The sequence below is a fragment of the Crinia signifera genome, chromosome 8, assembly GCF_055691185.1.
Source record: "Crinia signifera chromosome 8, ASM5569118v1, whole genome shotgun sequence".
Lineage (NCBI taxonomy): Eukaryota > Metazoa > Chordata > Amphibia > Anura > Myobatrachidae > Crinia > Crinia signifera.
Genome location: NC_139224.1, coordinates 162,824,377 through 162,837,085, shown reverse-complemented (window position 1 = coordinate 162,837,085; position 12,709 = coordinate 162,824,377). Strand labels below are relative to the sequence as shown.

General features: G+C 48.9%; 1 protein-coding gene across 1 annotated transcript in view; it reads right to left on the bottom strand.

Annotated features, from left to right (window-relative positions):
* The window catches only part of PRKAA2 (protein kinase AMP-activated catalytic subunit alpha 2), a 33,830-nt gene extending 23,499 nt beyond the window's left edge, over positions 1-10,331 (bottom strand). The window contains exons 1-3 of the mRNA XM_083157592.1: positions 10,017-10,331; positions 4,281-4,422; positions 1,270-1,363 (exon numbers count right to left, since the gene is read on the bottom strand). Coding sequence (XP_083013718.1) covers positions 1,270-1,363; positions 4,281-4,422; positions 10,017-10,302 — 522 coding nt within the window. The 5' untranslated portion in view covers positions 10,303-10,331. The remainder of the gene's footprint in view (positions 1-1,269; positions 1,364-4,280; positions 4,423-10,016) is intronic.
* Between the last annotated feature and the right edge of the window lie 2,378 nt (positions 10,332-12,709).

Below are 12,709 nucleotides of genomic sequence, written 5' to 3'. Positions count from 1 at the left end.
CCGTTGGGGGGTGGTGATGCACAGTGTTACAGAAAACAGGGGTGCGCCAGCCACGATCTCTGCCATGCATTTTTCAGTGGCGGCATCCTCGGAAGCAGTTTCACTGGCTCCGGCTGCATGGTTTTGCTGACATCCCGGGTAACCCGATGGTCCCCTGATATCCATGCAGAGGATCCGATGCTGCTCCTTCAGACACATGGGGTCATTCTGATCTGATCAGTCCCTGTCGTATTCATCATTCTGGGCACCGATATTTGCGCTCCGTGCATGCGCATATTTGCGTTTGCGCATGTGCAGGGCTGCTGTGCGGACACCTTTGGTGACTTGCACAGTCACCGTGGTGTTCACGCGGGTTGGGGGGGCGGGATGGAGGCAGGTAGTGTTCACATGGGGATGCCCAGCATTTCCTGGGCATACCAAGGAAAACGCTGGGTGTCCCCATGTGAACACAGGAAGGCAGGCAGCTGCCCGCCCCGTTCTCGTAACCGGATAGCACAAATAAAGGTAAATTACTGTAAGGCCCTCAGTGTTGCACTCATCGCAGTCACAATTTCCCTTGTGGCTAAGTGGGCACAACTGGGCATTTGCATATAGTCTAGGCTGAGCAGAGGTGTGTGGTGGGCCTGTAGATGGATTGTGGGCTATGCAGGGCTGTGCTTACACGGAGACCCATCGGATTTTAGAAAGTCCTTTTCTAACTAGTCCCCAGGTTGGTGCCGGTCTGCACAGATAACGGAGTTGTCAGCTTTCAGTGGCACAGGTAAGTACTCCTAATACAGGTGAGTACACACATTTATTTTGGTGCACACAGTGAGTCGAATTCTGATTCAGATGCAAACAGCGCACAGCAGATGCGCAGAAGAGAATCTTCGCACACGTCCATTGGAGTTGGACAGAAATTTAGTCGGATTTGTCTTTTCATGAAATACCGATACACCGGGCTCATCATCGCTGCTATACGGCCGCTCGTGACCGTTTGTGCCAGCACATTCGCACCCCTGGCGTGAAATTGCCATGCTGCACCATCGCCCGCTCAATGACCCGTGGCAATTGGTGAGGATGTGGCACTTGATGATTGGCGCAGCAATGATGAACGAGGTTACGTCTTTATGGGTTATCGGAATGCAAGCTGGGCTATGATAACACAATCACAGGTGAACGCCCTGGCACAGCAGCACCCTTCACATGTATCACAACCTCAATGCGATTCTCACTCAGGCATATGTGGAAGGGCATCTCTGGTACCCAGCGAGGGCAGACTTCACTCACCCGTCCGTGTTTGCATATATAGTCGAATAACTCGCCGCCGGGAACGTATTCCATCACCATGAAGAAGTCTGTAGGGGTGCTGATCACCTGGTACCTGTAGGAGGCACACAATCCACATTTTTATTAAGCCACACACACATTTATGTCTCTTCCATACAGTGACTGGCTGTCAGCACTCTGAGCTTGATTCAAGTTGGCTCGCTGGGCAGCATACATTCGCTTTTATTTCTGCCGCTGACGTCAGCCGCCAGCCCCGAGCAGCCATAGCCACAACTGCTTCTACAGGGGAACTAGGGTACTTGTTTCCTAGCACGGCCACAACGATCATAATCGCGGTCATCGGGGGTAAAATCGGGGCCATCGCGGGCATCGCATGCGCAAAAAAATCGGGTGCGATGGGCCAGACGCGATGCCCGCGATTTCCCCATAGAGAACAATGTTAAATGCCTCAATTTACCCGCGATGACCACAATTTCCCATAGGAAACAATGTGAAATGGCTCAATTTACCCAAATTATCATAGGAACAATGGTAAATGGGCCAAAAACACCCCTGAACATTGAAATGTCCCCCCAAAAGTAGTTTACGCCACCACGTGATCAACGTGAACCCGAAGCGTGGCGAGTGCAGCGAGCCCGCGAGGGGCGGCGGTACGCGTCCTCCGACCTTTTCATACCCCTACTATCCACTAGGGATGGTATCGAGCCCGAAGCGTGGCGAGCGCAGCGCGCCCCGCGAGGGGACGCGGATACCTGTGAAGCCCGCGAAGGGACGCGTTTACCTGTGAAGGTATCCGCGTGCGCTCGCCACGCTTCGGGCTCGGTGGCTCGCTGCGCTCGCCACACTATTCTATTCTCAACTCCACGCCCTAGTGGATAGTGGGGGTATGAAAAGGTCGGAGGACGCGTACCGCCGACCCTCGCGGACTCGCTGCGCTCGCCACGCTTCGGGTTCACGTTCATCGCGGGGTGGCGTGAACTACTTTTGGGGGGACATTTCACTGGTCAGGGTTTTTTTTTGGGCTTTCTGGCCCATTTACCATTCTTCCCTATGATGATTTGGGTAAATTGACCCATTTAACATTGTTTCCTATGGGAAATCGGGGTAATCGCGGGTAAATTGAGGCATTTAACATTGTTCCCTATGGGGAAATCGCGGCCATCGCGGGTGGACCATTTAAGCATTTTTAGGCGCACACGACGCGACCGACCCGATTTTTCACTGTTTTCAATGCATTTCAATGGAAAAATCGGGGGCATCGCGTCGGTCGCGTCGCAGGCCACTAAAATTACCCCCGATTGCCAAGATTTGTGGCCGTGCTAGGAAACAAGTACCGGAACTAGTAACTATTATGCCACCTAGGTGGAATAATGTAACAGGCGCTTTAAGGTGAGTGGTTTGGCGAGCTGCTACCACCGTGGGGAGGTCAACCCCAAAAAAAGAACAGAAATACAGATATACAAGGGGTGGTGGAGCGCTAATACAGAAAAATATGACCAATTGGGTTACAAGTTATTTTATTATTACTGATATAAAAAATGTTTTTATTTATTTTTATTTATGATGTCTCACATTTAAAAGCAATTGCATGAAATTAATATCATTAATAGTAAACACTGGTGTACAGCCTGATATACTTCATAAAAATTGGGGTACAAATATGAACAATAGACAGTTTCTCACTTGTTCCTGAGGTTACTCTCCCGGATGGAAATATGTGTAAGCTCCCAGGTGGTTTGGGGAGTGTCCATGTACCTGACCGGAAAAGTAGAGCCTGATCCTGATTTTATGGGGATACTGGTCTCAGTCCTTGTTAAAAGGCTTCGGTGATTATCAGGTGGTGCTGTCCCTTGTAATGTCCAGTTTGGATGTCCCAGATGGAAAACTTGGGAAGGGGGAGGGTGATGGAGAGTTGGTCCAAGTGAGAGTGGTCTCTGTCTGGAGTCCCAAAAAGTCAGAGCTGTAGGCAAGGTGTTATCCTGCAGCAATCCTGAATCAGGCCCTCTGTTTGGTGGATAGCTCAGGCCATACATTAATCAGCATGATGACAGCCATTCGCTGTCTGGCTGCAGGCTGGAGGCAAATGCAGTATGCTGCACTCTGATTGGTGGATAGCTCAGGCCATCCACTAATCAGCATGATGCCAGCCATTTGCTGCCTGGCTGCAGGCTGGAGGCAGGTACGGTATGCTGCACTCTGATTGGTGGATAGCTACAGCCACCCGCCAGCCAATCAGAGCAGCCTGATAGCTCTGCCTCCCAAGAAGCTCCTGACTAACCAGCCCTGGTTGCAGATACGATAATACCTAGGTGCTGATAGGTCTACAATGTATAAGGTCAACAGTCAAAAGGTCGACATGCACTGTGTCGACATTGTCAAAAGTTGTCATTAACAAAAGGTCGACATGCCCTAGGTCGACACTGACAAAAGGGCAACATAAGTAAAAGGTCAACATGGAAATGATCGACATGTGAAACCGTCGACACTAGTTTTTCACAATTTTTTACACATTTTGTGGACTTTTTCATGCTTTACCACGCACGTAGACTCCGACCGGGAACGGTAACGTTTACCAAGCACAGTAGTAGTGGAGCGAGGCACCTGCCCCCCACTCACGTCTACCTTTTTCATGTCGACCTTTTGCTTGTGTCATCATTTGGTGGATGTTAACCTAGCTTGTGTCGACATAACGTACCGTCCCGCAGACACATCTCCAGCGCCCCAACTGCTTCTAACCTCTGTCTCTGAGATAAAGTAAGACGCCAAGGTCAGACTCCGAGACACCAACAATCCCATCATGCTTTGCGCTGACGCTGATACGGCTAATATGGGTGTATAATATAATATAATATACGATGTTGTCCAGCTATTGTACATCCCCTTTATACCTACATGTACAGCTTGTTATACTGCCGCCTATCTGCTTTCCCAAAAACAGCTTGTCTTTGTACAATGCAAGTAACCCGGGGAAATAGAATATTTGCTACAGACGCCAAACGCGCCACACTTACAGTTTAATAATATGCGGGTGCCGGAAAAGCTTCAGATTCTGGATTTCTCGTTTAATTTTCCCGACCACGTCCAAATTGCGAATCTTCTGCCTGTTTAAGATCTTCACCGCCACTTTGTGCCCTGTCAGCTGGTGTTCCCCCACTGAGGAAACAGAAAGGATGAGTCTGTTACTATCTGAGTGACGTGTGGGTTATATCCGGCGCTGTGTCCTTGTCCATATCGCACATGGAAGATAGAGATGTCAGCCACACTTACACCCGTCTTACTTACACCCTATTGACCCTTTAAGTGCCAACGTCGCTGTGATAGATCCTCAAAATATCCGCTAAAAATGCCGGCGCCGCTCACGGCGACTGCTCTTTTTTTTCGGTGCAACAATATTTAAACCAACTTCAATTCATTGACTGTATTTGTATTTATTTATATGAACAGAACAGTCGCTGTGGGCGCTGAATGACCATGTCCCCGGGAACACGCTGCAATGGTCGCTGGTCGCAGGAGCATCCCCCCCCCGGAGTTCAGCTGTTTCCCTCCTTTTCATCAGAGACCATCTCTGGTTGCTGATGAAAGCGGGACACTGAGAAATATGATTGCTGAGCAATTTTAACCCAATATTGCTCAGTAACCCTATTGCTCCATGTGTACGGAGCCTAACTGTTCATGTTTCCCCTTAAAGACCTTGATGTGAAATTGTGGACTTTGTTATTTTACTAGAATTGAGATTTAAGATTCATCGAGATTATAACTGTAACACATGGTTTTACCATTTGCTACATATGTACTAAATTGCCTCTTTGTTGCCTACTAAGTAATAAGGAGTTTTGGATCCGCACAAGCAGTGAATTTTGTACCATTGCTCTAAAACCACCGCCGGCACTTCTAGGTGTGAACGGGCCTGCAAATAAGCAATTCTCCGCGCCTGCGGCTGCACATACGCATAAAAGTTTATGCACATGTGCAGTCACAAAACTTGTGCAGTCCCTTGTGTGACCGCGCAGGGGAGCGATGCAATCAGAATAACCCCCATCATGTAAATAATGTGGTACTTGAGTATTATCTGGGCGCCCGATATATTGTATCGCATGCCACTAATTAAGGCATGTGATACGATGCGATGGGACCCGATTTCCGGGGTTTTAAAACCCCACTGTACAATTTTTATATTGCGTCGCATCGCATGCCATTATAATGGCACGCGATGCGACGCGATCATGCCCGATTTGGGCTTATTCCCATGTTAAATACCCCCCCCAGACCCGATTTTTAATTGTACACCCACCCTGATGGGTAATAACTATGTTAAATGCCCCCCCCATTGTTAACGCCACCCCACTATCAACGCCAACCCGAAGCGTGCCGAGTGCGCGAGGGGCGGCGGTACGCATCCTCCGACCTTTTCATATCGCCACTATCCACGTTGGCGTGGAGTTGATTTTATATAGTGTGGCGAGCGCATTGAGCCCCGCGAGGGGACGCGGAATATATGTGAAGTGATACGCGGCCGCTCGCCACACTATATAAAATCAACTCCACGCCGACGTGGATAGTGGGGATATGAAAAGGTCGGAGGACGCGTACCGCCGCCCCTCGTGGGCTCACCACGCTTCAGGTTCGCCTTGATAGTGGGTGGCGTTAACAATGGGGGGGGGGGCATTTAACATAGTCATTAAGCATCAGGGTGGGTGTACAATGAAAAATCGGGTCGGGGGGGGGGGGGGGTTGGCATTTAACATAGGAATCAGTCATCTGGGTGCCTGTACAATGACAAATCGGGACCGATTTCTGGTTGTACAATGTCCTAAGATTAAAAAATCGGGCACCCAGATAATACACAAGTACCAATAATGTTTAGTAAATATTAAATAACACTAACGAGGGAGGGGTCACTCGACTACAGGCTGCCAATTTCTCACAAGATTTTAATCATCGTTAGCAGAGCCCTGAAGGAGCGTATTATATTTGGGGAAAGCTGTAAAAATATGCAGGTGGATTAAGGTAAATGGCGCCAATGTCTGGTTGCGAACATGGTAACAAGGAGGGAAATCTGGGGAAGAATGTAGAGAATTTCCTCTACCAATGTCCAAAAGCAACATAAGTTACATAGCTTTTATATGGTGGCATATAATGGGCACAGGGGCCACATGTTAATGGGGAGGGGGGTCCTGTGCCACACAGCCTGCAATCAGAACAAAGCCCACTGTCTGCTGATCAGCGTTAACTATACCTACTGACGAGTGCCAGCTTTTGGTTGATATGACACGCACATGTGCTGTAGTTTATTGCCGCAGTGATGTCACTTCTGTAGTGGATTGGCCGAAGCCTGGGAAATACTGGTTAAGCCTGTCCTGTGTCTGAGCATACATTTTTTGTTTGATGCCAATGCAGAATGACATCTTCACCGCATTCTGCAAATGCCCCGGGGCTCTCATTGCAAAGGGAATAGATGGTTTGCCTATGCTCCTGGTTATCTATGCTTCCCAATTGCTCCACACCCCCCCCCCCCCCACACACACACACACACTCTCAGAGTACACTGCAGCCCTTCGATGGGACAGGGAGACAATCCAGAAAAATTGGACTTTCTGGAGTTATACAGTGGGGCCCTTATTCAGATCTGATCGCATTACAAATTTGTTCTCAATGTGCACTGCAGGTGGGGTAGATGTAACATGTGCAGAGAGAGTTAGATTTGAGTGGGGTGTATTGAAACTGAAATCTAAATTGCAGTGTAAAAATAATGCAGCCAGTATTTACCCTGCACAGAAACAAAACAACTCACACAAATCTAACTCTCTCTGCACATGTTACATCTGCCCCACCTGCAGTGCACATGGTTTTTCCCATTCTGAGAACAAATTTGAACTGCGATCAGATCTGAATGAGGGCCTATATATATATGGCTGGTTTATGTCCACCATATATATATAACATTCACTTACACCCGTATTTGTAACAATTTGAACAGCGAACAGGTAGACGCTAGGGACGGACATCGGATCACGATGTTTCCCAACCATCAATGTATTTGAAACGATGGTAGTATTTTTACCATTCAATTCCGATGTTTGCCGCCATCGAATGGTAAACATTTGATGGTGTTGCAATGGTTGTACTGGATCCCGCCCCCCAGTCCCATGCTCAGGGGTTTTGCACACAATCAGTTACCATCACATGGAAAGATTCGATGGCGGAAGCCCAGCCATCACTTGAAATCAGCCTATTCGTTTTTTTCTTGCCACTGCCTCTAAACTGCCGGTTAACAGCCCCAGGCGCCGGCTTCCTGTCAAGCACCCTGCGATTGGGGGGATAAGGTTGCTAAGTCCACATTCATTAGGTCGACAGTCCAAAAATTCAACATGAGTTGTTCACGTTTTTTTGTCCCGAATTTTCAACGGAAGTGGACATGGACACCGTATCGTGTACCGCGTCCCCCCGAATGGCTGGCTGCACTCGCCCGATGATCCACACCCTCGACCGATTAGCAATGGAAAAAATTACCAGGATTTCATCGCTAGTAGGCGCGGTGCGGGTGCATTGCAGCCTATCCACATGCACAGTGTATCAATAATCGGTCTGTTTGAACTTGCACAGCATAGATCAGGTCTGAATCGGGCCCATAGACTGCCGGTACCGGGAGCGCATACTCCCATAATTAGCAAGCGACTTGTACGCAGACTGCCACCGCTGGGCACTTGGGAGCAGATGCAGAATTGGGCCATAATATACAAGCTGCCTGTAAGCACTCACACAGGTAATGTCAGTAGGTCACAATACAGAGGTCACATACAGTAGGGTGCCCACGGTGCCTACATACAGTATCTCTCTCTATAGGGTGCCCACCCTCCCTACATACAGTATCTCTCGCTATAGGGTGCCCACCCTCCCTACATACAGTATCTCACTCTATAGGGTGCCCACACTCCCTACATACAGTATCTCTCTCTGTAGGGTGCCCACCCTCCCTACATACAGTATCTCTCTCTATAGGGTGCCCACACTCCCTACGGTGCCCATCCTCCCTACATACAGTATCTCTCTCTATAGGGTGCCCACCCTCCCTCCCTACATTATCTCTCTCTATAGGGTGCCCACCCTCTCTACTGTGCCCACCCTCCCTACATACAGTGTATCTCTCTATAGGGTGCTGCCCACCCTCCCTACATACCGTATCTCTCTCTATCTATCTCTCTCTATAGCCACCCTCCCTACATACAGTATCTCTCTCTATAGGGTGCTGCCTACCCTCCCTACATACAGTATTTCTCTCTATAGGGTGCCCACCCTCTCTACATACAGTATCTCTCTCTATAGGGTGCCCACCCTCCCTACATACAGTATCTCTCTCTATAGGGTGCCCACACTCCCTACGGTGCCCATCCTCCCTACATACAGTATCTCTCTCTATAGGGTGCCCAGGATGCCCACCCTCCCTACATACAGTATCTCTCTCTCTATAGGGTGCCCACCCTCTCTACTGTGCCCACCCTCCCTACATACAGTGTATCTCTCTATAGGGTGCTGCCCACCCTCCCTACATACTGTATCTCTCTCTATCTCTCTCTATAGCCACCCTCCCTACATACAGTATCTCTCTCTATCTATCTCTCTCTATAGCCACCCTCCCTACATACAGTATCTCTCTCTATAGGGTGCCAACCCTCCCTACATACAGTATCCCTCTCTATAGGGTGCTCACCCTCCCTATGTACAGTATATCTCTCTCTCTATAGGGTTCTCACCCTCCCTCCCTACAGTATCTCTCTCTCTATAGCCACCCTCCCTACATACAGTATCTCTCTCTATAGGGTGCCAACCCTCTCTACCTACAGTATCCCTCTCTATAGGGTGCTCACCCTCCCTATGTACAGTATATCTCTCTCTCTATAGGGTTCTCACCCTCCCTCCCTACAGTATCTCTCTCTCTATAGCCACCCTCCCTACATACAGTATCTCTCTCTATAGGGTGCCAACCCTCCCTACCTACAGTATCCCTCTCTATAGGGTGCTCACCCTCCCTATGTACAGTATATCTCTCTCTCTATAGGGTTCTCACCCTCCCTCCCTACAGTATCTCTCTCTCTATAGCCACCCTCCCTACATACAGTATCTCTCTATAGGGTGCTCACCCTCCCTACCTACAGTATCTCTCTCTCTCTCTATAGCCACCCTCCCTACATACAGTATCTCTCTCTATAGGGTGCCCACCCTCCCTACATACAGTATCTCTCTCTATAGGGTGCCCACACTCCCTACGGTGCCCATCCTCCCTACATACAGTATCTCTCTCTATAGGGTGCCCACCCTAGGGTGCTCTATGCCCACCTCCCTTTAATACTCCCTAGGAGCACAGACAGCATTATACATATAAATCTGTGTCCCCCCCCCAGCAGCAAATGAGCAAGACCCACCCCACACACCCACCCCACGCACCCCTTGCAATCATCCACCTGCTCTACATCCCCTCACTGCAGCCAGCCCGGGGCACCGGAGCAGGTGGCCGCGCTATAGAACCCTGGGGCCGGAGAGTGATACAGCTACGCCGCCAACTGACAGCTGCCTGGAGGTTAGTGCTATTCCCAGAGCGCGCTGCGCAGTCACCAGGCGCAGCAGCGGTGCCCAGGGACAGCGTTACGCCGCCAGCGCATCCCCGGCCAGCCCCAGCCCGGCAGCACCAGCCGCTCCCCCCACCCCCGGCACTGACAGCAGGTATAACAGGGCAGCAGAATGCACTCAGCTTTTCACTTTCCCGAAGGTGCCGACTCCCAGCGTGTCCCCCAGGACGTAGTGTCCTATCTTCACCCGTCCATCGTGCTTCTGCTTCTCAGCCATCTTTGCATCCTGCTTGTACCCAGAATGCAGCTGGAAGAGAGGTAATGCCCGGCTGGCTCCTGACAGCTCACCACTGGCATTTGTCACACAGGGTCTGACAGGCTGAGCAGCTGCTGGGTGGGGGGTGCGGGCAGCTGCCCCGGGCAGGACACAGTTAAAGGTGCAGTGTTGATGTCTTCTCTTGCTAAACATAAACACAGGGATGACTCATCCTGGCAGCCCCTGCCCACATTGCCCCAAGGGGAGGGGTGCCTGCCAGCCCTCCTCCACTTCTTACAGTGCCAGTGCCCCTCTAGTTCTAAGGGCCCTCTAACCTCCTGGTCTGTTATTGCAATAGATCGACACCAAAGGTCAACATGCACTATTTCAACACTGGGAAAAAAGTAGACATGCAATAGGTCGACATTGAAAGCAGGTCAACATGTGGAGAGGTCGACATGAGTTTTCACTGGTTATTAAGTGCCAATGTCAACACCTATCGACAGGGAACCCAAATTAGAGCATGTACCCTCGCATGGCTCGACATGCTTCGGGCATGGTGCCTCACCCCGTTACCGCGAGGCACCTTGTCAACATTTACATGCGTCGACCATTGCAATGTCGGCATTTTACTTGTGACAAACTTTTGCCAATATTACAATATTACTTGATGACCTTGAGTACGGCAAACCTTTTTTGCAGTGTCAACCAATTGCATGCCAAGCTTTTGTTGTCGACGTATTGACTGTCAACCTATCTAGTCTGTGTCCATTTGTGTATCTCCGAAACGCTGCCATCTGATGGCAGTGAGTGAAACTACTTTTCTTTCTCTCTCAAACACAGAGGCAATCACAAGGTAGCAGACTAGCTTTCGAAGCGTTTGCTGTGAGCAGGCTTACTAGTCTGTATATATAAAAGGCTAACTACTCCTCACTATGAGGTGAAGTACCGCCAGTGACCACTAGAGGCCTCTTGACGGACTAAGATGTCATAACAGAAAGTGAAAGCAATTTTTGCTTGGACACTGATCTGTTTCAAACTTGATGTATATGGAGAGTGAGAGCTGTGAAGACAGAGATTGGAGGTAGGAACAGATAGAGACTGCGGGTGGGGTGGAGAGAGTTGGTGGGCTAAAAACAGTCACAGTTCAAAGTGAGTAATAACGGTCACAGCTGAAAGTGGAAGTACATTGCAGAAGCCGCCATTTTAACGGGCTTATAACTAGTATGTTATAAAAATGACAACTACAAATAATATTTTGTATAGTGTATAATAGTTAGATGCGACTGTGGCTCACCAGTGCTGAGGTGCCACTTTCTCTGAGATGCAGTTTTTTTTAAATGGCAGCGACATTTTTGTACCTTTTTGGCTGGTGGATTACTGCCAAAAAGGGCTTTGTACCCCCCCCCCCCTGCAACCTATTGGGGCATACAAATGGTACCATTTTGGGTTAACTTTCCTTACGAATTTGACTATATAGTCAAAATCGTGAGGAAAGTTAGACAAAATCGCACAGTGTTAAGGGGACTTTCGATAACGATGCGCGGCTCTGCGAGGATAGTATCGCACATAAAGGTAGACTGTGGAGCCATCGTGACATTCTTTTTCTATATTTCCCAGAATGCGGTTTTAGATTTGAAACCCGAGGTTGTCAAGACAGCCAGGTGTCCCTGGTGATACGAGGGAGGTGTGGCCAAATAGGGGAGGTGTGGCCAAATATGGGAGGTGTTGCCACCCACTCATAAAAGATGACTGAGAAATACTGTGATCTCACTGTGTAAATTCAGGTAAGAGACGTGTAAAGGGATCTGTGCAAATTATCACAGGACTCTGGAGAGCTGCAGAAGTGTGTCTTTACTCACTGCATCATGCTTAATAATGGCTGCAGAGCTTACTGAATAACGATTGGAAGACTTGTTTAAAGCAATACAACATACATCCACAATCCGCTCCAAAAACTCTGCCCCAGGCCTGTTGTGTTTTTGGAAACCGCATTATGTTGTGTTATTCAAAAGTGTGTAATTTACACAAACTACCCAAAACCAGCCACATTTCCTTTTCTCCGTGCGTTCCTGGGAGGTATTCCGCCGGCTCACAGGAAAACCGGGTCACTGCGCTGTGATCAGTACAAACACTTTTCTGTGTGGAAACGTAAAATTCCAAATTTCTCTTCACTCAACTCAACATTTTATGGACGTGAGCCCAAAGGCTCATGAATAAGACCCTGTGTAAATCCAGGAGTGAAATGCAAAATAAAATAAGGGATGCATCACTTAATAAATATTTTCTTTGCTGAGAATGTATCTTTTTGTAGGATTAGGGGCCCATTCAGAACCATTCAGGCCCCTTCCCCGATTTCCCAGCAATGCGGATTCTTAGAATATCTTAGTAATTAATAGAAGCTTGGGGGTCCAGCCACTATGTTCCACATTCAAAATCATAATGCCGATGCTATAATGTCGACGGTTATGTCGACGTTGTTCAAATGTCTACATCGGAAATGTGACATGCGTCGGCATTCTGCACTGTGCTGTTTGGCTATGGGTATGTTAGGGTTCGGCACAGGGAGGGGGGATGGAAAAGATACTGGAGGGGAGGATTAAGGGTTACCGTAATTTAC